General features: G+C 36.5%; 1 protein-coding gene across 2 annotated transcripts in view; it reads right to left on the bottom strand.

Moving 5' to 3' along the window:
- Nucleotides 1–25,975, bottom strand: part of LOC129282688 (uncharacterized) — a 58,588-nt gene that overhangs the window by 10,585 nt on the left and 22,028 nt on the right. For both annotated transcript variants that reach the window (XM_064113771.1, XM_064113772.1), the window contains 21 exons: nucleotides 24,800–24,948; nucleotides 24,118–24,236; nucleotides 22,761–22,894; nucleotides 19,306–19,617; nucleotides 17,896–18,177; nucleotides 17,108–17,242; nucleotides 16,545–16,694; nucleotides 15,869–16,000; nucleotides 14,918–15,088; nucleotides 12,389–12,508; nucleotides 11,599–11,886; nucleotides 10,631–11,059; nucleotides 9,724–9,835; nucleotides 8,693–8,760; nucleotides 7,448–7,713; nucleotides 6,678–6,765; nucleotides 4,939–5,015; nucleotides 4,709–4,745; nucleotides 3,996–4,093; nucleotides 1,329–1,448; nucleotides 370–518 (listed from right to left, as the gene is read on the bottom strand). In XM_064113771.1, the coding sequence (XP_063969841.1) occupies nucleotides 370–518; nucleotides 1,329–1,448; nucleotides 3,996–4,093; nucleotides 4,709–4,745; nucleotides 4,939–5,015; nucleotides 6,678–6,765; nucleotides 7,448–7,713; nucleotides 8,693–8,760; nucleotides 9,724–9,835; nucleotides 10,631–11,059; nucleotides 11,599–11,886; nucleotides 12,389–12,508; nucleotides 14,918–15,088; nucleotides 15,869–16,000; nucleotides 16,545–16,694; nucleotides 17,108–17,242; nucleotides 17,896–18,177; nucleotides 19,306–19,617; nucleotides 22,761–22,894; nucleotides 24,118–24,236; nucleotides 24,800–24,948 (3,436 nt within the window). The remainder of the gene's footprint in view (nucleotides 1–369; nucleotides 519–1,328; nucleotides 1,449–3,995; nucleotides 4,094–4,708; nucleotides 4,746–4,938; nucleotides 5,016–6,677; nucleotides 6,766–7,447; nucleotides 7,714–8,692; nucleotides 8,761–9,723; nucleotides 9,836–10,630; nucleotides 11,060–11,598; nucleotides 11,887–12,388; nucleotides 12,509–14,917; nucleotides 15,089–15,868; nucleotides 16,001–16,544; nucleotides 16,695–17,107; nucleotides 17,243–17,895; nucleotides 18,178–19,305; nucleotides 19,618–22,760; nucleotides 22,895–24,117; nucleotides 24,237–24,799; nucleotides 24,949–25,975) is intronic.

Here is a 25,975-nt window from a genome sequence, read left to right as displayed (position 1 = left end):
AAAGTAAACCTGAGGAAATGGAGGGATCCATTAAATAGCATGGAATAAAGATTTGTGGTTTGTGTTCCAAATGGGATAAACTTTTCCCATGCACTTAAAAGTACTTTTATGTAACGAATCAAGGGTTTGAGGAAATTCATGTTTTTTTAAATATTACATGTCAATAAATTTATTGAGTTGAATTGAGAGGTATATCGTGTGAATAAAAAGTAAAAGTGGTGGCGAAGGTGATACATGGAATAACCAAAATATAGAAATGAAAATTAATAAATATTCTTTATCATGTCATCATTTAAAAGGAGGATTGAATGACAATTAATAAAGTAGTCCGACTAGGGGATGGATAAAATGGTTAGATTGTGTAATTACCTGCAATGAACCAGTAGAGGAGAGTCATTTTGACTATGATCCTTCTGCACTTCATCAATAAATCTAAGCAGAGCACTTGTGCTGTTTGGAACTGCTTTGTCTGGCCACTGAGTAAAGTGGAACTGGTTCACAACTTTGGTGTCGGCACCCTATAAAAATATAAATTATTCACATCAAAGACACTAATTAACTTAAAAGAATGTCAATTGATGATCCTTGACACAATTTTGTAGTGCCTTTCATGTCAAATTATTTAAATCAATACTATATTCTACAATGTCATGATTAAGTGATATTTCTAAAATGCAATTTTATAGAAATATCATATTACACAATTATGTAGGAGAGCAGTTTTCACAGAGATCAAACGGTGGTATCCTTGATATTTTTCTTTGAAATTATCCGCCCCGAATTTAGTATCCGGGGGGTCTTTTGCGAATATATGGATAAATATCATACGAATTAATATGTAAACGTTGTTGCAAAGGTTATAATATTTGGCATTGATCTTTATTAATAAATTAATGGGTAAACATGAGCAGTATTCTTGTCTTCATTTAACTTTTGTAATCAATTAATTTCAGGAACACAATTTAATTATTTATTTATTTTTTTTTACAAATATCTTTAAGCGTCATTCGGATTTCGTGAAATTCCTTCGGCCACACTCAATGGGGAACTATTGTGCGATAACGGAAATGTACCTCGGTTTCTATTTTCAACAAACAAATATCTACTAATAAAAAAAAATCTGCTCTTTGAAAATATTCTCAGATTATAGAGACCTAACCCCAAAGTTTCGAAGCGTTTAGTCGTGAACTATCAAGTAATATCGTTACACGAGACATTCCCCTAAACTTAGATACGGGTAGAATATATCTGATTGATGTATATGTTGTATCTCTCCTTTGTCTCTACTGCTAAACTTGAATTACCTTAATTACTTTCTACACACATACCTTTGTCAAGTACATTGTTCTCTTTAATCCTCCGGTACAATTCGTAACAGACTCCAACTTTACAAGGATTTCACCAAAGGTCACAGATTTCGATTCAGGCCAGTATTGACGACATTTTATCTGAATGAAAATGAGGAATCATGATTGCATTATACATTAGATTCATAATAAGTCTTTGTAATCCTAAATGAGTATAGGCCCTATGTTATGTTGTGAAAGAAATTGGGATAGAGAATTAGTTCCCTAGAGCTATCCTCCCTTTTGAAATTTTGGTCAGGCAAAAAGGGCGACTCTACTGGGAATCGAACCCTTGCCCCAGCTTCGAATGATGGTGGCTTACCCACCAGACCTCATAGACATTCTTCAAGAGAGGATATATATATATTTATATATTAATATATATATTTATAATAATAATAATAATAACGTTTTATTTACCCAGGGTAGCCACTTCAATCATAAGGCTGCTCTTCCAGCGGGCCCTGCATAACATAAGATGTTATTATTACCCTTCTCCGGTCTAAATGCTGAGCGCCAAGCAAGGCAGAAGGTCCAATTTTTTTAAGTCTTTGGTATGACTGAGCCGGGGATCAAACCCACGACCTCCCGTTCATGAGGCGGACGCTCTACCACTGAGCCAACATGCCCGTTTATATTGTGACAGAAGTGAATGGAGAGAACAACAGTAGGCGTAACTTAAATCAAGGTTTCCCAGAGCTATCTGCATGCCCTTTGAAAAAAAAATGGCGATGCCAAAAACAGGCCTCTGCCGGGAATCGACACCGGGGTCCCAGCTTTGAACGCCGGTGCCTTAACCACTAGACCACAGTCACTAACACTAGACCGTCGGATAAACAGATTCTCGATACCACCGATTAAATTTCCTTTGTCGGGCGTGGGTGTGTTTTGAACAATGCACTAGCCACTAACCCATCTCTGTGGTCTAGTGATTAAGGCACCGTCATTCAAACCTGGGGCCCCGGTTCGATTCCCGGCAGAGACATGTTTTCGGCATCACCTGTTTTTCCAAAGGGCAGATAGATCTGGGAAATCTTGATTCAAGCTACGCCTAACGTTGTTCTCTTCATTCACTTTTGTCACAATATATTTAAATACAAGAGTTTCCAAAAGCTGTTGTACATGTATAATGTCTCACATTTGCATAATCTGTCCCATACATGTACTGAATCCAAGCAATAGCTTTGATCCAGCTGAGGCATGGCGGCTTGTCATTGTTCAAAATACACCTACGCCCGACAAAGGAAATTTAATTGGTGGTGTCGAAATCTGTTTATCTGACGGTCAATCGGATCGGGGTCGCCCTAGCCACCACTAACCCATCACTCTGTGGTCTAGTGATTACGGCACCGGCGTTCAAAGCTGGGGCCCCGGGTTCGATTCCCGGCAGAGACATGTTTTCGGCATCACCAGTTTTTCCAAAGGGCAGATAGCTCTGGGAAATCTTAATTCAAGCTACGCCTACCGTTGTTTTCTTCATTCACTTCTGCATATTCAAATACTGTACAAGAGTTTCCAAAAGCTGTTGTACATATATATATGAACTCCTCAAAAAAAGTTTGGAAATCTGACTTTGATCGATAATCCCTCCTCGGTTTAAGTAAATATTAAGGCGTGATTGATACCAATGAATGGAACATTTAATTTTCGTTAAGATGATACCCTACATGATATTATTATGGTACACATGGAGATGCAGTGCCTTGAAATGTAGGGCGAAAGTTGCAAAATTACACAATATTGAAAGTCACTATTCTTTTTTTCCCAGTTGTGATGGGAGAGTTTATCAGCGGTTTCTTTTGTTTTCAGGCACCTTAACATCAACATTAACGTGGAATCAAACACACCTCTGCACAATCAAACACAAAACAATCATGCATGTGTATTACAAACCACGACTCAAGCCATATTATCTCACACCTCGCTACTTAAACCACAAGAAAACATCAAAATTGAAGGAGCAGGGGCTTGATTTGAATGGACACAGACAAAAGAATCATACCCCTCATGGCTATTTCTGCTCGTTTTGAAGCTTTTCAATTCAGACATCATCCAACACTTTTGAATCCTGCTCTTTTCGAAACGGCATGAATGATCATAACAAGCATGGTATCATTTTAAAGAAAATTAAATGACCTTTTTAATGATATCAAATATGCATTGTGTAAAATTGGGAGTTGGGAGAAATTAACTTTTTTTGAGGGGTTTATATATGAGGGGTTTATATCCCAGCCATGGCGTAATTTCCTTCAGCAAGAAACTGATCCACACTGTGCTGCACTCAACCCAGGTGAGGTAAATGGGTACCGGTAGGAAGTAATTCCTTAAAAAGCTGTGTGCGCTATGAACGCCTAGCTTAGCCGGGTAATATAGGAGCGCCTTGAGCACCTAACAAGGTGGATATGTGCGCAATATGAATACCCTATATTATTATTATTATTATATATAAATATATTTATATGGGTTATCCATCCCCTTTTCGGTTGTTTTTGTACGGAAAATTGATACTATACTACGCTATTATACTATACTATTAGATATATCAATGTACACCAGACAAATATGCCTACATACCAACATGCAGGCGTGAATGTGATACCTACGGTTTCAAACTCGGGAAGAGAATGAGTTTGAAATTTTGCTACCAACCTTGTTTCCTTCTTGGAGGTTCGTGACCATGGCAATTGTTTTTACATTCTCCAGCCATACCATCCGCCAGAAATCAATCATGCTCGCATTATTCGGGCCTTGAAAAAAAAATCGATATAGGTCACCATTCTCGTTTTTAGTATTTCAAATCTCATCATACAGAACACAGAAAATCTTCCTTACTATTTACGGCGTAATGAGACAAATTCCTGATGGTGGCGAGTATATCACAAGGGGAACATAAAATAGTCACGAGCGAGGGTAGCAAGCAAGCAAGCAAGCAAATCAATGACCTTTTCGAAATAAGTATCTAATTTTGTTGCCCTAAAAACCTCCAATCTGTACGAAAGTGAATTGTTGAGACTGGGAAGAAGTCATATTAATCATTACGATGTATCCATAATTCATTATTATATTCATGTTGTTTCTATATGATATTTGAGATCTAAGTTGTGCCTCTTTAGCTATTATGAACAGAAAGATTTACAAAAAAAGAAAAAGGTATTGGTAACCAACGTAGATTACAGATAATAAATACGCCCCGAAAATATTTGTTTTTGTTATCATACAAAATAGTATTCTCTCATGCACATGATGCATGTAAAATGCTTCTTTGAATGTCTATGGCAAATGGTCCTAGTATCCCATGGTATTTTGATCAGTAGGCCTATGAACGAAAACTGGAAACATCAGAAGAGTAAATACAACTTTACCTTGTGAGGCTATGTAAGCGTGCTCATTTACAAAGCTCTGGAAGTAAAAGAGAAAAGGGAAGAGGGCAAAATAAAGATAAGCAATAAACAAAATAATCAATTTCAATGCCCATTGTTAAAAAAGGGATAAGAACATTTCATTTTACGCAAAAAAACCCATAAAAAAAACAGAGAAAACATTCTTTGTCGTGTTTGTAGAGAGCAATATATAGAAAAGGGTTTTTATTTACCGGCAGATATGAAGCGTTGAAGTAATGGGATTCTGGGTCTTCGTTTATGATCGGCAGGACAACTCTTGATGAATCGTCTAATATCAAAGTAAGACACGGAGATTAGGTTAATATAGAACCAAAGGAGAGAGAGAGAGTGAGAGAAAACGAGCGGGAGAGAGGGGGTGTGGGTTAAAATGGGTGGTGATGTGAAGAAGAGACTCATAGAGTGAAATAGAGTTGCATGAGGAATCTGTGTGAGAGATTCAAGATTATTTCTTGGTCCATGAATCCCAGCATAGGGCCTAATATTTTCTCATAGTTTCAAATGCATGCACAAAAGATAAAAAGTACTAAACGATATATAATAACAATTGGACTATACACCAGCACACTAAATATTTTTAATGCAATAACTAAATATTCCTTCCAGAGTGTGTGTGCGTGTGTGAATGTTTGTTTACAATGGAAGGATGGTGAGAGGGGACTAGAGGGCTGAAATAAAGAAAGATGTGAGGAAAGTTTGATGATTACAGGAAATACATAATTCGATATCACAAGAGCGTATTGTTGGAATGTGTTTATCTCAACTTCTTACGAAAGAATACTTTTTCCAGTTTTGGAATGTTAATAATGCCTGTCGCGCGTCATGATTGTTCATCCCTTTTGAGCAGCAATTGTTATGGAAGTATTCTCTTTTCACATCAACATACATCATAATTGAAATTATGCATTATTATATTAATTGCAGTATTGCTAATGTCGTGTAGAGGATAAAGTTTCATAATTTCTTTTTTTTTTTCAAATTTGTAAAGCCAGGATCGAGCGACGATAAAATAGATTTTAATTTGACCGCTTGGGGCGCTTCGCTTAATTTTCCTCGTCGTGGGAAAATGGGAGCGATGATAAATTAGATTTGAATTTGACCGCTTGGGGGCGTGTCGCTAACTTTTCCTCGTCGTGGGAAAATGTTGCCGATAGCTTGTGTTTTATTTCGTTTATTTCGTGATACAAGCCCAAATGACGTGAGTAGAATAATTTGCTATCTTACGATTAATTATTTATATCATCTTTTAAGCTGAGTGGCACGATGAAATACGGAGTTAAAGTAACAGAAATAGATGAGTCAAGTTATAACATGAATGAGGTGTGCACGTGAAAAGATGGCATATGTGTACACGTGAATGTTACGTTATCGAAATACCCAGTCGTGCAAAGCGACATGAATGAGGCGCCTTCGGTTTGGGCACACGAAGAATCCATATTATTTACATGTACATATAAGGGAGGAATGAACGAAAGACCGTTGTTGTTGAAGATGCACGATTAATTTTTAAGGAATTATGAAGTTTAGTAAAAATATTACTTCAGGGTACAAAATGCTCGACCTTTATTATTGCACTCGATATGTCCTTGAAGGATGTTAAGCTTATGTTGCTAAAGCTATGTAGACAATTATTTGTTTTTGTTTTAAAATCAGATACAAGAGAAATACCATTTATATATGACGTGTTATGATCAAGTCAGTCTATAAAAACATTATTTTACTTGTTTATTCTGTATTAAATTGAAGATTTAACTGCATATTCTCTGCTTTTCATACAACTTACAACAATTAAGTAGTGTTTCTACACATTCTGCTGTGATAGCCGTATCACACCTCAGAGCCGGGCTCCCTAACTGACTAGAAACCATTCACATTTGTTCTTTCATATTAGCTATTAATCGCTAACATTTGTGTTACGGGTGATCTTACTTACATGGCAAGATATTCTTGTATCTGTTCTTCTCAAAGTTGATCTTCTTCTTGGCAACCGTTTGAGGAAAGATGTTTGCTTCAGGTAGGCACTGATTTTGGAAAGATTTAAGGATATCGTTTTAGTTTTCCAAAGATTTACTGCAAAGCACATTAGAACATTAAACTTTTGCAATTATATTCTTTCAATATTCGAAGCGTTGTCTTCTTTCTGTAGTTTAATAAATTTGTGATCATGATGATTTTGATAATACTGATAACAGTTTCACATGAATATAACATATAACGTTTGCCAAACTCATCGTTAAGCGCTTAAATACAAACCTTTGATTTCTCATTAGTTGTTCCAGTATTATGCAATACATATATCATATCATAATTTTAGTATAAACATTCTGTTCTAAACTCTAATTCTGAATTCATTTATTTAGATCATACTTACTTTTTGTTAAGAATAATCATGCAATTTTGTCAGACGCAAAGCTCCATTCAAGCATTGTTTGGATAAGCAAATAAATAAATTACTCGACGAATGATAATGACAATGTAAAATGACTATTTTTTTTACTCCAAATAAACCATTTTGTTTCTAATCAGGCATATTTGTTTCATCCATCGTCAAATCCAAAATTTCTGCAACAAAATTAGTTGCTATTCACAGTAGGTATCTTTAAAAAATATATTTTGAGTCTTTGAATCTTTTGTCATAATGTGGCAGGGGAAACAAACACCTCTAGGTAGATAACTACATGTATATGAAATAAACATACTTACATGGAATTCTTCGTAGAACATATCTGTATATCTATTGTTCTGAACTAGTGTGGCAAACTGCGACATTGGTATTGGATGACGCTCCTTTGGCGGTTCTTTTGACCCGGAGACCGGCACATCAGCATGGTCTACACCGTTGGAAGTCACCGGCGGTTCGGCTGCGATAGAGGGCTTTGGTCGTACGACAGGTTTATTTGGTGTCACATTTAGAGTTGATTTTAGTGTGTCAGTGGAGTTTGGTGTGTTAGATTTTCCAGTTTCATCCTCTGCAGTGACGTGAAAACGGTGGATATGGGTGTTACGGGTTGTAATTAAGACTACGAAACTTTAATTGAGAAGTTATTATTAGTTTTAAACTCTAAACAGTATTTCCTTAACTCAGTCTAAATCAGCCTATTAAATAAAGGAAATTACTGTACCTTTTCATGCACCAAATTCAGTTTTATTCATTTCAGGTGTTTAAATTTATTACGATATCTTGAGTGTTACATCCAAGACAATAATTAATTGTACGATCCAAACTTAAAGCAGTGAGTATTATGCGAGATCTGGATAACGTTCAATAACGGACGATAGAAAACAATGAAACGTATTTGCACCGTCATTAAAAGTAATTACAGTTTCTCAAATCCTAATAAATATTGGCTCCTATAATACTTAATCTTTGTAAAGTGTGCATCCTAAAATATTAATCAATCACACTTGGCATTATGACAAACAAATTTTCGATGTGCCGAAATTCGATCTCATTTCAGTAGCTTTTTCAGTTCATCCCGTAAGTAAAAGTCTCTCGGAGAAGGGACAACTCTCTCTATATATATACATCTGTACATACATATATATCCTACTTATGGCAAAGTACCTGGGAAAATTGAGACTGAATCAATATTCATTTATTAGGCCCATGATTCCTGAATTTCGCCGGGGATTATGTTACCATCGAAAATTGCTATTTCCCTTCATCCTTTGGTGTCAGCTTTGTCTAGCATCCTTAATGACTTGTGATATGGTTTGGAATGTGCAGGCGATATCCTTACGGTGGCATGAAATATTGATCACTTTGTCATTATGGTACCTGCCATGTTAACATGGTTCAGTTGCTACTTAGTAATCAAAATCGAAATTCCGATGGTACCATACTGACATAATCTCGTGTCTATATTGAATTGCCACTAGAATATACACAAATGGGTAAATCTCAACAACTGATGTGCCCAGCGAAATAAATAAACAACGTGAGTATACCTGTTGAAATGCCGCCAATGTAATCATTATCATATGAGTAGGAAACCGGCTTAGGGCGAGGTTTTCTTCTAAAAACAAGAAAGAAAATGAAAGCGTTTTACGATAATGGCAAAATAAGGGGAACAAATAAACACAGGGGGAAAATATGAATGAATTAAAGGGTATATAATCAGCCAAAACATTTTTGTAAACACATTTCTATTAAAAAAAAATATATATAAACAGTCTGCTGTGAACAAAATCTGAATGTCACAGGGTATGACAGTGATTTTTTTTTAAATTTGGGTTGAAACGTGATATAAAAGTTAGGGCTCCAATGTTAGGTGCATAAACTTTTCATTGCCTAATATTATATACCCTGAAATTATTTTTAACATGCACAAACAACAGTACATCGGGGATATAATAGTCTTATATTTGTAGAGCGTTTTGCCCAAATGGATTGGTCTGTGGAATATGAAACAGAGGGACGTGTACCCTTAACCCAGCCATGGCGTAGTTTCCTTCAGCAAGAAATTGATCCACCTTTTGACGCACTCAACCCAGGCGAGGTAAATGGAGAACCTGGCAGGAGTTCATTTCTTGAAACAAAGTCCGCGTAACAGCTGCTCTACCTAATCCAGGGTAGTTATGCTGCATTACTGTGAGCCGTTACAGCCCTTCTCATAAAGTAAGTGTTTATTGCTATATAATCAAGTATAAGGGTTCGTTATATTGATCAAATATGAATGATCAAATATCGAGGCAGCAGGACCCTGTCTTAAAAAGAGTTACGATTTATCCAATCAATCATAACTCTATGAAAATCTATCAGTGTCATATTTTTTTATACAGGAAATTTGCAAAATGTCTTTTTTAAACACTAGGAGAACACACCGAATTGTCAAGAAATCAATGAATTCACGGATAAACATTATATCTAGAAGATTTATTAAACAAACATGCATTTTATATGTTGACTTTCCTGGCTTTCCATAGTTGCGATTGATCGGATCGATCACAACTCTTTGTAAGACGAGCCCCAGGTTTACCTTCTCCATCGTAGTACAATTATTATGATGACAATCAGCAGCACGAGGAAGATTATTCCACCGACTGCTCCACCTACAGCAGCACCAGTTGCAGAAGGTCCCGGAGGGGGTTCTGTTAATGAGAAAGAATGTATAGATAATATTGCGCAAGTGAGAATCAATCAAGTGAATCCAACAAAATCATTAAAGGGGTGGTCCGGGCTGAAAATATTTATATCTTAATACATAGAGTAGAACTCACTGAGCAAAATGCCGAAAATTTCTTCAAAATCGGATAACAAATAATAAAGTTATTGAAGTTTAAAGTTTAGCAATATTTTGTGCAAACAGTCGTCATGAATATTCATTAGGTGGGCTGATGATGTCACATCTCCACTTTCCGTTTCCTTATTACATCAAATCATATTTTTTTCATTATTTCATACTTGTGTGAATAATACGTCTCCCTTATAATGAAATAAGTTGGAGCAATAAATATCTAACGCACTAAATCAGTTGTCAATCCAATTTTTCTAGCTCTTGGAGGAAAAAATTTGAATAAACCTAATTTCATATAATAAAATACAAAAGAACAAGTGGGGATGTGACATCATCAGCCCACCTAATGAATATTCATGACAACTGTTTTCACAAAATATTGCTAAACTTTAAAATTCAATAACTTTGTTATTTGTTATCCGATTTTGATGAAATTTTCGGCATTTTGCTCAGTGAATTCTACTCTATTTATTAAGCTATAAATACTTTCAGCCCGGACCATCCCTTTAATGTCTCACTTTGGCTTTGAATGCATATCCCCTCATATGGTGATGCACACCATATTAATAGAAATCGCAACACAACGAGTTTTGTCTTCGTACGTCAAGTCCATGGCAAATGCACTAGATCGAACTGAGGGAAATCTTACCTATTTTTCGAGTTGTCACACTAAGAGCTGGACCCTTTTCACCTTCGCCGTTCAGACCATCACGAACTGCTGAAATCTGAATCAGATACGACTGACCATCATCCAGACCAGTAACGTTGTGCATCAGTGTTCCTGCATCCCCTTGTCTCTTCTTCCTTGATGACACATTCCCTAGAGGTCCGACCTTTAGAGAATTCATCCATCGTGCATCTTCTCGTTTTCTTCTTGAAGATCCCCTCTCTATTGGGACACCTGATGCGGTAATAAAAGTGACTGTTTCGTTTCCATCCGAAGAGGTAACGTATACTTTATAACCGATGACAGGGCCATCTCCAACATCAACGCCAGGGTTCCAAGAATCCCATGCAATAACCAGATAATTGTAACCTTGCTCCGCTAACCTAGGCTGGCTGTTGAAGACCGGAAGAACTGAAATGGACATAAATATTTGAAATAATTTGGCTATAAATGTAATAAATTTCATTTTTCGGACAGGAATGAACCATAGACCCAATTTGGCCCGGGTAATCTAATTTCAAACTGTGTCAAATGTCTCGAATTATGTTTCCATTAAAGCATTACTAATTACCCTGGGCTTTAGTCCTAATCAGCTTTAAAACTTTCCCACCCTATTCCATTAATTTCATGATACCAACGTATATTACACATTCCTTTTAATGTATAGCTATATGTGTAACAACATTCGTCGATATCTCTTTAACCGAAGTTTGTGGATATATGGCTCGTGGACAAAGCACATACAGATAATCCTCCACAATGTCCAATGCAAAATGATTTATCCGAAAATCTTATAAATATATAGCCTTCCTCACTACAAATTTCACTCGCATGACTGTGGCGCAGAAAAGTCGATCACACTCAAAACTACTTTTATCATGTATATACATGTAAATATTCGTTGCAAGGATTCTTAAAAAAAGTTCATTCTTAAATGATACAGAACCTACCAAATGTCTCCTGAGGGAGCAAGCTGATATAAGCAAATCCATCGTCACTGGTTGAATTCCCAACGAAACAGTAAATCGTTTTAGTTTCTATGTCATCAACGGAAAATGTAAAGTTCGATTGCATCGATGATCCATCGCTTGAGTCAGTAGAAGCAGTAACGAAGCTTTCAGTTGAGAAGTCCCCAATAGCAGCTCTCATGGAGAGACCACCGTCTGAATTGGTAGCGAATGTGCATGAAATGATTGCAGTGCCTGGATTCGTCTTTTCTCTAGTAGCGGTAAAACGATCTTCATAAAAACAAGTATGGAGCAGAAAAAGTGATATTTTTTTAATGCGGGGTGCATGACAATTACGTCTCAATAACTGTATAATGGCGATGCAAAATGCAGTATATTCTGCAAGTAAAATGTTGTTTGCATAAACCATAATCAAGGAAAGGGATATTGTGGACTCTTTAACTAACTCAAGCGGATTAAAAACTTTGGAATCTATATATTTCAATTATTTGAGGGACTGAGACTGTCATTACTGCTCATTCCCGAACCAAACTGTCGGTGACGTTCTCATAAGGACTATCATGTGGTTAAGCAGTTTGGTACTATTGTTTTTTTATGCTAGTTTAATCTTGAGGACTTGCTCTTTTGATAGAGTTTATCTCTAAAAGGTACACTTATTTGTGCTTTTCATATTATCAGGCTGAGATGAGGGAAAGATAAAACATCATTGACTGCGGGCGATTCGTGGTCATTTCTTAGAAGTAACAAATTAAAATAGCCCTTCCATTCTTACCTGTTTGGCAATTGCCTCCCGACCATCGTGGATGACATGAAGTGCACGAACCCGACTCGTCACACGTGACGGTAGCAGCACAATGGCATGTCTTAGAACAGGACTCAAAACACCCAACAACTACAAGATGTAAGCATAGTTCATAGTAGCTGATAATTATATTAACAATAATGATGATGATGATGATAATACTAGATTAATTAAGAGCATAATAAATACTTAATTGTCTATGCTGTAAATTCTACAGAATACGATATATTGTTCTATTAATTTCATAATGTGATTTTCTGCATTTGCATTGTATCAGCCTGTAATTTTGAAGGTTGTGGGAGTTGGAGAAATAATAGATCCACCAATATTCTATATCATAGGCGGATCCGGGGGCCCCTATTGGCTGAGCAAAAAAAGAAAAACAAACGGGAAGAAAAGAAAAAAAAGGAGGGAAAAGAAAGGAGAAACAAAAGAAGAGGAGGAAGATGAGTGAATAAAATAAAACGCGGGGAAGACTCAATATGGTGCTTGAAATATTACGTTTAGAGATCGATATACAAAACATATTTCAGCTCGGAAACAGAACTATCATTATTTTGAATGATTTACAAATTGGTTTGTAAAGAGTGCTCTTTAAAAAGTTTTATGGTTTGAATATCAAATTTCAAAAATATCGCAAAATTTGATTTGTCAGGTACTTATTATTTTCGAATATTCCGTATAAAAGTTCTCAAGATATCCCTATTCAGGTCTGATTGTCAAAATGTATCAGTTAGCGCTGCACGCTCGCATTTTGATTGGTGAGCTATAAACATCTCAATATTAATTTATGACAATTTATCAAAATTTTGGCTAGCAATTTTCGCTCGCAAGCCATAACATTAACAGATTTCGCGATCTCATCAGGTTTATTAGATGAATAAATTCATTCATTTTATGGTTTATTCAATAGACATGCATCGCAGTAAAAACTTAATTACACATGCTTTACAGGGTATCAATTAAAAATACATGGTAAAAAAATTAAGAGACAATTAGAATTATTCACATACATTTTCCATTAATATTAATTAATTTGATAATTAAATAGTCCCTTTTTCAGAATGGAAAATCGACAAGTTTCATCTTGCACTTCGGAAGAGGAATGGGAAAATATTCATCATTTTCATGACATAACGTCCTTAGAATGTTGCAGTCCTATGTCAAAACTTAGAGTAAAATATCAGCTCTTTATTAAGTGCGATCCATATCTACCTCACAATTTTCCTACAAAGTGCTTGAAACATAGAGTTTAAAAAGACCCTCCTTCATATTGGAATATCAATTTTTTTTAACTCGCGCTTCGCGCTCGCTTTTTTGATTTTCATGATGAAACATGTATTTAGAATGCCCATATTCTAGATCAAAATCTGAAACACGCGCGCGCGCATGTTTATTCAGATACACAGCTTGTTTTTATATTTGAAACATTATCCACTTTTAGCTTAGAATATACAAAAAAAAAATTCTGCTTGCGCTTTGCGCTCACATTATCAATGTAGGAAGATCCCCAATTACTCATCCTTTTCATTATTTCAAAAGCATGAATAGAGTGTCCCGTTTTTAGGTTTGAATCTCAAATTTTTTCCTGTCACGCTTTGCGCTCGCATCAATTGTTCTGTTATATACCCATCCTGTTCACGATTACAATAAGTGCTTAGAATTTCCATTCTTTAAGTAGAAATGTCAAAAAAGCAGTCCAGTAACATGTACCTTTTTGATCAATTCAAAACGTATATTTAAATTTTCTGCTCGCGCTTTGCGCTGGCAGTAATTATTTAGTTGCATACACATCTTGTTCAGGATTAAAAATATTGACCAGAATGTTTAGGACAAAATACCTAAAGTTTGAAAAAAAAATTTAGCTTGTACTTCGCATTTACACTTTATTAAATAAGCTATAAGGATTATGAGATTATTATATATTCATGTTGATTTATAAGAATAAAGCTATGAAGTGACTATTAATTCGGACTACTCCTTCAAAGAAAGAAACAAAAATCAACTTAGAGCGGCCGATCGGGGAAAATATGACTTTAAAAAAATCCGCCCCCCCTTTTGGCGAAGGCTGCATGGATCCGCCCCTGTATATTGTGATCGTGAAACACGCGTCTTCTCTTATGCGAAAGAAGGTCTGATGTTTTGATTTTTGCCTTTGAAACAGAGGGTCGGGAATTCGGATCACAGCCACTGCACCCAAGTACCCAATTGTACCGGACTCATTCTAGGGCCCCATTTCATAAAAAGTTACCATTTTGCTAACTTGGCCAAGCAATTGTAACTTTCATGGAACCCTTGATTTGTTGTAGCTAATGCTGGAGAGTGTACAATGCACCTTGAATAGACAGCTGCTGGACGGTACTATTTGAATCGCATTATCCTGATTCAATGCTGACTACAGATTCTACCATATTATGCATGAAGCTATCTGTGTTTGATAGCTCCGTGATAATGCATTGTCAATAAGGCATGCATAAAAATAATGTAGAAATGACTTACATGTAGCACATCTGTCTGGCTTTTCAGGTGTTTCAGCGACAAACCCAACCTCACATTGTCCCTCTGATGATGTACATAACCCAGAATCCTTCTCGCATTCTGACAGATCAGGACAGTTACAGAACTCCGTGCAATTGATTCCAGAGTAACCAACAGGACACACGGGTGGAACTGTGATGATAATAATAATGACAACAAGGTGCTTTATATAGCGCATCCTACATTGCGCTTTGAAAGAAAATCCCATTGCTTGTTTGTTAAATGATTACCTACAAAGGTTAGTTTTAGACAGGAATAAAATAGGCCCTCCTCATAGTTCGTTTCACGGCTTATTAGCTGCATAGCTGAATCCACCATTCCCAATACGAATATTGACGAAATCAGTTGGATGTTAGCCTGGTGTAATGACGATGGATGCATCGATGGTACAACTACAACTGTCAAATAAAATAATAATTTCAGTGCCCAAAGACGGTAAGCATATTTTCCACTATAGTCTTATCCATTAGGTCTATATGTGATAATATTGACCATAAAATCTGGCAACTATTCTGTATTTAACAGTAAAAACCTAGAAAACCTCTTTTTAGCAATAAACTACATTACCATCATACACAAAAGGAAAAATATTTCAGTGCAGTCAAATGACGAGATAGAAATAGCAAATCCTGGCTCATAAAGACTTGGTATGATAATAAATGAAAAACTACTATCAGAAGTTAACTATCAACAAATCATATTGAACAGTTTCAGTAGCTTTAAACTGTCATTACTATTATGAAACAGGACCCGGTCCAGGCGCGAATCCAGCATCAGATCCTACAAAGCATTTCATGGACCCAATTGTCTGGGGACAATAGTGACTCTATTATACGCTTGTGCATGGGCCCATACATTTCTTTGTCATAGCTGATGCTGGATACGCTAGTGGTCTCCACCAACTGAACATACCTTGACAGCCTTCTCCTGACCAACCATCCTCGCAGCTTCCTTCACATCTTCCAGTGAAAGCATCACATGGTATCCCTCCAGCACAGTGACAGTATTGAAGGCAGTCAACACCGAACTTTCCTGGAGTACATTCTGTAAATTTAAACGAGTGCAATGAGAGGAACGTACATTGTATAAAGGAGAGATAATTCATGACAAATGCTTCCATATGGGCAAGACGAATAATTTCCCTTGATAAGCCGTTGCTATTTTTTACACATTTTCCTGGCATAATGAGTTACAAATTCAGTTCTAAAAAAAGAACATAAAACCATGTTGAACAGGGAAAATTCCAAAAGATGACATTGGAGCTATTTAGAAATGTGGAAACCTTGCACTTTTATATCAATTTGAAAAATCAAGGGTATGTTTGACCATTTAAAGTTTTCCGACACCTGACAGTGATTATATCTGTCAGGATGCGTTTGTATGAAGTAGATAATACAATTATAATTTCGGCGAATTAACTGGATACATGCATGTATAATCTTTTAGATATCATACAGACACGGTTGATTGGGATTGATTAATGGGTATTCCGTTCCCGATACACCGATGTATTACCTCATAATAGCTCTTTAATCTGAATATAGATAATTATCGTTATTTTCGTATTGCTTATTGCTCCAGAGCTTACGTTTATTGCAGTATATTCCTGTATAACCAGAGAGGCAGTTGCATCCATAAGGATCGGGTAGGCAGATCTGACTTCCGCTGCAAGCATCCAAGACTTTCCCGTCACCACATTCGATCTCGCATTCCCATCCAAATCGGTGTTTCCCGCATGCTGCAATAAAGAATGATTTAAACCGTCGTTCGAGCGATTAAAATTTATTATTTCAACCGTATTCAACGAGAGCTAGGTTTTGTGGTTTCTGAATATGCCCTAAAGAAATAGATTTCCTAAAATTGCTTTTCTTTTCTCTCTCTCTTTCTTTAGGTCTATATAGTTTTTAGATTGTAATTACCTTATAACAATCTTACGTCTCTCCAAGAAGTGTAAACAATCGACAGAGCAAATGTAAGATTGTGCCAAAGTGCCAAATTTGCGTAGTGATTGTCTTGGTTGTTTCCTTTTCACAAGAGACTCATGAATGTCCGTGTGTGTTCATTTCTATCTTCCACTGCGATGTTGATATTGCTTTAACTTTGAAATAATATCCCTTATTTAATTTTACAGAGTATGAGATGGCGACTCACCAGTTAAACAGTTCTTGCCCATGAATCCTGGAGGACAGATACACGTTCCTGATTGAGGATGACAGATTCCTCCATTGTAGCAGTTATCACACAGACGATCACATAACGATAGGTTCCATCGGCCACGGGGACATTCTATTAAAACATAAGATATGGCAAATACAACACAATCCTGAATGATTAATTATGTTTGTCATCCTTATGATGACTGGGATAATGGTAGAAGACAAGTTCGAATAATCATTGTTGGTGGTCTACAAGAAAAGTAACATGAAGATTTTCGGTCATCAGACCGCTGAAAGCCTAAAACTCATGATACATGTACATCTTTGAGTCTACACCACTGTCATTCTTATCCAAAGCTATGTCAGCGAATATATTAAAAGTGCATCGGAATTCTAAAATGTCATTTAATGTTAATTTCTATATTTTGGTAAGACACCACATTTTCATGCTTTTAGAATGAGATATTTTGAAAAGAATCTATAAATAATAAGCGTTGGAAAGTATGTTCGGACTATTAAAATCTTTGAAAAAAAACAACAACAACATACTATCAAAGTGAGATACCATTTGCTTCTAACTGTTTTAAGTTATATATATATATATACACACACACACTATATGTGTGTGTGTGGGTGAGGATGTTTGGTTGGGTGTGTGCGCATGTGTGGAGACATTGTCAACATTTATTCGTGGTTGCAGCGATTTTCCTAATAGATGCACTTAGCTTCTCATGCACTATTGCCACACAAAAAATAATGAACAGAGCAAAATTAACAACTTACCACTAACTATGACGCGAATCAAGCTGTAAAGACGGTTGTCCACTGCATTGTTTTCGAATGTTCCGTAGACATCTGCATTCCTCTTAGATGCTGAACGAATGGTATAGGTCAGAGCTCCATCTCCAGTTGGAGATAAAGATCCTTCTGCAAAGTTTGAGAATGTGCTCCACCGGATTTCAGCCGTCCCTGATGCGTAGCTATCAGTGGTAGACACTGAGAGCGTGATGTCATCATCGGGATAAACTGTTTTGGTGAGGCGACCGTCACTTGGTTGAAAATGTCCTAGAAACCAATTGGCCATTGGTAGAAAACATTGATAACATACACTGTAAGAAAATGAAGTGCTAATTTAGCACTTACAGTGCTTGTATAATGACTGCACTACGAGTGCTTATTTTCTAGTTTAAATTTTCTAGCAAATCAACACTCGTAGTGCAGTCATTATACAAGCATTGTAAGAGCTAAATTAGCACTTCATTTTTACAGTGTAACAAATCAAATGTTACCGGCCATAACTTGAGAGATCAAATGAAACGTTTGTTTGTCGTATATGGATTATTAAATAGCATCAAACAAATATGATATATCTCCCAACCCTACCTTCAGTAAGTGGCGATAAAAAAGTGCATTTTCAAATTTCACCTACCAACCCAAAACCACCATAATGTCGTCAATAAGGGATTTTTAAGATTCTTATTGAGCTTGAAAATTCATATAAATGAATGTCACCAATAATCCGGCGACTGCTTGATTGAATTAAGAAAAAAGATTCAATGCTTTACAAAATAAGCATAAAACACAGTTTAAAGTTTGTGTTCACTCGGGCACAAGATGTGCACAACTGTGCAATCTTAGTATAACTTTTGAGCATTTTGGAAATAAAGGATGTCAAAGGAACTCCGATAAAACCTTTAACATTTGACTTTTTGACAGTATTACGAAAAAGAAATGTTCTTTCAGATAAGTTACTTTTCAAATATTTACTTAAAAAAAACCAAATTATTGAAATTACAAAAAAAAATCCTAATGATTTATTGTTGGTAGGAGGAGAATGTGATGACAAATCTAAAACTTTGACATCCGAAATACTACAATCTTTGAAACAGTATGATGATTTTGTCCATCTTTTCAAAGTCACATTTCAGGTAATATCATTATATGAAAGGATTTCGTTGCAGAAAACGCAGTCTCCATGATCAAAGACAAGTCTTTAATTCGTGGTATATTTGGAATTTAAAAATCATCTTTTTATTTTATTTCTGATAATCGTTTGATGACAGCTGTTTCTGTATTTGGTGAATAAAAGGATTTTTATGGCGGGATGGGATGGAGAAATGTCGATTGATTTTCTATTTCATTATCTCAGTCATATGTCAGACTATTTTTAATGTACTTTATATTCGTACGTACTTTCTTGTGAGAGAATTGTCACATCTGCTGATGTTGAAGTACCGGTGATTGTAGATGTAGTGGAGCACTTATAAACGCCAACAGCCGTCGCTTCATCAGGTAGGTTCTGTGTTAGTCCGCCATTTAGAGTTACCTCCGAGCCCGGTACGTTCAGTGTGTAGCCTCCAGGAGTGAGGCTTGGTCTAACTACCCTCTCTATGTAGGTTATGGTATTCTGTGTGTTGTCCGGTGAGAGTACGCAAGAGAAAGTTGGAGCGTTCCCGGGGCTCCCGAAAGGTGTTGACGTCATCGCAATCAAATGAAGTGGAGGTACTGCAGAATAAAGATCATATAAATTAGAAAAAGTTTACCGACTGCAGTCCTAGAAATATTAGCTAAACTATATGGTAGGAGTAGTTGTATCATCTACATTCTTTTACTTATTTTCGTATTATTTCTAATTTTTTCTATTTTTTTTTGTATTTTCATTTATTTATGTAATATATATATATATATATATATATATAACATATATATATATATATATATATATATATATATATATATATATATATATTTGAGATCAATAGTATGGAGAGGGCCGTAGCAAGGTCAATACCCGTCTTCATCAAGCTTTCGGGCACATGCCCTTCATCAGGATCTAAACCAATATATGAAATACAAAATACAGGCCTACTAATAATATATATTAGTACGCCTATATTTTGTATTTTATATATTGGTTTAGATCCTGATGAAGGACATGTGCCCGAAAGCTTGATGAAGACGAGTATTGACCTTGCTACGGCCCCCGGGGGGGGGGGCACTCAGTATATAGTGCATAGTGGGTATGTGCCGCGGAGGGGACCCCCATTTTTACACTCAAATTTCCGTTCCGAGGCATAGCATTTTTGTCTTATTGAGAAAAAGAACAAAGAAAACCGCTCCAGAGCATAGCATTTTTTCTTCTCGAGAAAAAAGATGAAAAAAATCCGCTCCAGGGCTTCGCATATTTTCCGTTACGCCGTTCCGCGTCGCAATTTTGGTGAAAAGCGGCCGCAGCTCGCTGTCCGACCATCGCCTCTGCGCTAGCGCGCCCGTCAGTCGTGCCGTCGGGCTAGCTGCATGTACGTTCCATAGGGATGCATACGCACTCGCACGCAGGCGACCCGTTCCAAGGACCCCCGTTTTCACAAATATTTGTAGTTCCGAAGCCCGTTCCGAGGACCCTCCTTTTTTCAATGAGCCCGCTCCAAGGCCCCCGTTTTTGGTCTCGCCTGCGGCACACCCCTACCACTTTTTTGGTCGAGTGCCCCCCCGGGCTACGGCCCTCTCCTTACTATTGATCTCAAATATAATTATAAAGGAGACCCGTACACGTACATCACCAAGATTGATCACATTTATACATATGATATATATATATATATATATATATATATATATGTTCCTATATTTGCATGTATGCATGTATACATAATGATACACTTTTTTTTGGAGGGGGGGGGGGGAGGGTACGCAAGTTATGTCATTAACAAAGCCGACCATGGCGAAGATGTTAATGTTTATCGCGATATATTCACATGAGTTGAATAAATATTGAAAATCTTCTCGTACTGCTACTTAGATTCCGAGCTGAACATGATTTAGGAGCTGTTAATGGATGTGACTTATACATAGACGGTAATGATAAAAATGGTTATAACCTATATGCCTTTCTATAAAGAACATCTGACTGATTCCCCTGGCCACTTTGCTCTCCGGGGTCGACATGATTCCTTGGAAATATCACCCCCTCAGATGTGAAATGGTGAAATGTAAATTTAAAATATGTGCGACAATATATATATGAAAAAGAGAAATATTTCAGTTTTAACAGGGTTATTGTTTTTTTTTGTTTGTTCCGCGACGCATGGCCGATTAAAAAAACCTTAAATGTATTCCCATGAAAGAGAAAAAGGACATATGAGAGGTCTTTGTCGCAAATTGATGAACCGGAACCGCAGTTGCGTATTAAGTTTCGGAACTTACAAAAAATGCAACATATCGAATCCTATGGGACACTAATTGCGCGTGCTTTCCGCGCGTGTCTACCACTCTATGGAAATACCATTGGAAATTTCATGTTTTGTTAACAATTTTGTCATTCCTGAAAAAGTTTCCCCTTTTATCCGTAGTTCCAATGATATAATGCTGATGATATCATATTATATCCATTAAATAATTGAATTTTTTGAAAAGATGTTAATTACATTCGCGTTTTGGGGTCAAAAACATCCCTTTCATATAAAAAATAGGATGAAACTCAACGTAAAATCCTACTTTATGTCACCACAAACGATTTCCCACTCGATCCAATTTCGCTTGATGGTATCTTACAGCTTAGTTCCCATGAGTCATTGTGCAGTTTTCTCTAAGCTTTACGATGATGTAAGAATGATGTTCATTGGTCAAACTTCGCGTTCGCGTTTTAGCTTTAAAGGGATGGTCCGGGCTGAAAGTATGTATAGCTTAATAAATAGAATATAATTCACTGAGCAAAATGCCGAAAATTTCATCAAAATCGGATAACAAATAACAAAGTTATTGAATTTTAAAGTTTAGCAATATTTTGTGAAAACAGTCGTTATGAATATTCATTAGGTGGGCTGATGATGTCACATCTCCGCTTGTTCTTTTGTATTGTATTATGTGAAATTAAGTTTATTCAATTTTTTTCCTCCAAGAACTAGAAAAAATTGATTGACAACTGATTTGGTGCATTAGATATTTATTGCTGCAACTTATTTCATTATAAGGGCGACAAATTATTCACACAAGTATGAAATTATGAAAAAATTATGATTTTATGTAATAACATAAGAAAACGGAAAGTGGAGATGTGACATCATCAGCACACCTAATGAATATTCATGACGACTGTTTTTACAATATACTGCTAAATTTTAAACTTTAATAACTTTATTATTTGTTATCCGATTTTAATGAATTTTTCGGCATTTTGCTCAGTGAATTGTACTCTATGTATTAAGATGGAAATATTTTCAGCCCGGACCATCCCTTTAAATAAACATGTGACAGACGACAAGTCAATGGCAAAAGTTGTCATATTCGGGCCGGGCGCGTACTGTACCTAATATGCTGACAGCGCAGTGCATGCAGTGCAGCAGGCAGGGGCCACCGTGACGGCCGCCGTGCCCTAGCGTATAGCCCTAGCGCTCGCCGGGCTGCGCTTGTGCGACTGTGCGTGCGCCGCTGAGCATTGGCGCGCGCAAGGGGTCCAAAAGGCGTAAAAGGACTTGATATGATATGTCGATTGTCCGGAACTGTTGTTTTGAATCATCAAATTTCGACAAAGACTCCTTGGCTGTGCTTTGTCATGAAGGGTATTTGACAATACATTTTCTTTGTTCTTGGATCTCTGTACGTCGCTGGGTGAAGATCCCCAATAAATTATGTAATTGATTCAGACCTACCTTCTGGTTTCTCGCACACAAATCGTAATCGATCGCTACAATATCGATCATTCCAACCACCGTTGTGATTCATCTCCACACAATGCTCGTACCCTGCATAATTATCCGGGTTTGACCCAATCCATGTTGAATATCTGCGAATTGGTGCAATCATAGAATTATGTTATTGATAAATTGCTTACATTTTAGTATGTAGACGAATAGGTTTTACTAATTAAAAGGGTTAATCGAGGCTATATTGTTAGTAGCAATATTTGAATAAGTAGAGTAAATTCAAACGAGCATGCATTGACAATGACATAAAACGGATGAAAATAATGATAAAAATATATTAATTCGTGAAACATTTCAATGCATGTAATGTAGCTGAATATGCGACGGGTCAAATATCGATATCCCGTTTCTTTTCCCCTTTCTTAGGGTAAACATTCAAAAAAATGTTTCATTTATCTAGAGTCATTTCAAATTACATTTTTAGTTATCTTACAATATTTACAATTATGATTGAAGTGGTACAGCTTTTTATTACTATTCATTATTTCTAACTTCCAATAAAAGGCAAGTCGGAAATAAGCATTATTATGAGATGAGCAGTTTTGAATTGCTAACCAGGGAAGGAATTGAGTAAGGACTCCCTTATAAGGCAAGTTTTTTTTTTACAGTGATCGCATCGGACATGATCATTGACATAATATGTCAATTAACACGTAGTCAAATATGAATTTATTTTCCTCAAAATCCTTCTAAGTGTGAAACAAGCCTAATTTAGGCCTAACTTTTAGAGTGTTACCATGGATATAACATTGAATGAATGAGTAACGCAAGTTTTAAATTTAACTCTTTAGCCGGGAAATTACATTTTTGTCTCGCTAGCACTCAGCAAAGCGTGATTATAGGCACCGTTTTTCTGACGGCGACGCTGACGACGGCGGTGGCGTCGTCTACGTTGAAATCTACGTTGAAAACTTTTCTCTACTACTACTAATTTTACTACTACTACTACTACTACTACTACTACTACTACTACTACTACTACTTCACTTCTACTACTTCTACTACAACAACAACTACTACTACCACTACTACTACTACCACTATTACTACAAGGGCTACGGAACGGTTTTCAAAGTGGGGGGGGGGGGGGTGACCATGCAAAAAATCACAATCCTATGGTAATTTTTACGTTTTTGTACACGGTTTTGGAAAAAATGGGGGGGGGGGGGGGGGGGCTGAAGCCCCCCAGTTTCCGCAGCCCCTGTACTACCTCTACTACAACTACTACAACTTTTAATGATGTAGTAAATGTAACTGAGAAGTTCACGAAAATGAAGGAAGAAATATGGTACGATAATCTTACCCCGTTTTGCTCAATAACGTGCCATCAGCCCATCGAAAATTATTTTCGTTACTCAGATCATCTAGCCCGAAGAAAAACCTGTAGACCTGCATATTTTCAAATTGAGTTGTCACTGCTGTCTGCAAACCATGGAAACAAATAAAGAATTTGGAGGAATGAATTGTTAGATATAACTGAATGCTGAAAACTGTTGTCTGTTATACAATCCCGAAATTTCTCTTTGGGAAATATCGATTAGAATATGTTTCATTCGTTATTTTGTTTTCAAGTTTTAATTTTGTCATTTTTGGGGTATTATATTTTGTATGAAATTTAGAGTACATGCACGGTAACATTGATCAGATACTGAAAGAATTTTAGGGAAAAATATCATATGTAAGAAAATCAAACTATTTTGTTTAAATATGTATACATATATAAAATCAATGACAATATAACGCCTTCATGGCAAGCAGCCACATACGCCCTCCCCCTCCCGTCCAATAATGTAGTGTAAATCTACTACTCTTGGCCCTGTACATGGTGTACAAAATGAATACGACAATTGCCAATTAGATGGCTAAAACCATGAATAAAGCGTAGGTTCAACGAAAGAAGAAGTGGCAAGAAAAAAAAACTGTGTGGTATTTTCTTGCAGGTATCGAGCTTAAAGGATAATTTCTTGTTGATGTAAATAACTTACGTCAATGGTTGATGTTTTCAATTGCGCCAGATGTCCTCCTATTTGCCGACAATACTCGCTTGCATTGAAATAATTCGATGAAAATGTTGAGAAGTAATACTGCACATCTTTCACTGCTGCCATTTCTATCCACTTTCCATCAAGTGGGACTGCGTTAGAGGAGAATTATTAAAGGTTTGAATTTTCAGAGTTTTTGACTGTGTTGCTGCTTTAATATGAAACCACATTAAATCATATAACAATCTAAAGATCAATTTTATCATTGATTTTATCTGCAAGTTAATAATTAAGTTTGACATTCTTTCATATAATGGCAATATGTACCTAATCAAATGATTTTCTAAAATATATCACGTTACCAGTCTCTTATGTTAGCCTACCGAATTAATTCTACCGGGGGCGTTGTGGTCTAGTGGTTAAGACTCTCGTCTTTTAATCCGGGGGACGTGGGTTTGATTCCCAGCCATGGCCTTTTTTTCTTCAGCAATAAATTTACACACATTCTGTTGTACTCAACCCGGGTGATGTAAATAGTTACCGACAGACAGGGAGTAATTCCTCCAAAAACTGTGAGCACCGGAATAGGTAGACTAGCTTAGTCGGGGTAATATAGGAGCGCCTTGAGCACCAAACAAGGTGGATACGTGCGCTATACAGTGCGTATTAAAAAAAAGAAGTTTACACTATGAAAAAGCCCTGGTAATCATATACAACAAATGAGTAATATTTTCACATATATTTTTGGGTTTGGGTCTCATCTATCCGATGAAAGAAAAAGTTTTGACAGGATGTAACACTTCAGTGAGCACTGTCCATTTTTGTAAAGCTCGCGGATATCTGTTTGCGCAGAAATGCTCGTTTTCACGCTGTGTCAAGGGGAAAGGGCGAAATCAAACTTACCCTGCGAAACATTTCTCATACATTTCCCTTGCACTTTTAGTCAATTGAAATTAAACGGATACATTCAAGCATTTTGTAACAATTTGCCACCCAAATTGAAATGTCAACACTTAGTAAGCACAACCTTTACCCTTTTTGTGCCAGCTGGATCTGATGGCACAACTGAATCTGAACAAAAGTTTATATCAGCCATCTCCAGCATTTTTTCACTAAGTCTTTATCATTTAAAGTGGGTTCACATTCCATTTTTCATTTAATACTTGTTTCTCAACACTT

This window comes from Lytechinus pictus, chromosome 19, assembly GCF_037042905.1.
Source record: "Lytechinus pictus isolate F3 Inbred chromosome 19, Lp3.0, whole genome shotgun sequence".
In the NCBI taxonomy this organism is placed as follows: Eukaryota; Metazoa; Echinodermata; class Echinoidea; order Temnopleuroida; family Toxopneustidae; genus Lytechinus; species Lytechinus pictus.
The sequence above is the reverse complement of the archived record's forward strand: the minus strand, read 5'-3'. Positions and strand labels throughout refer to the sequence as shown.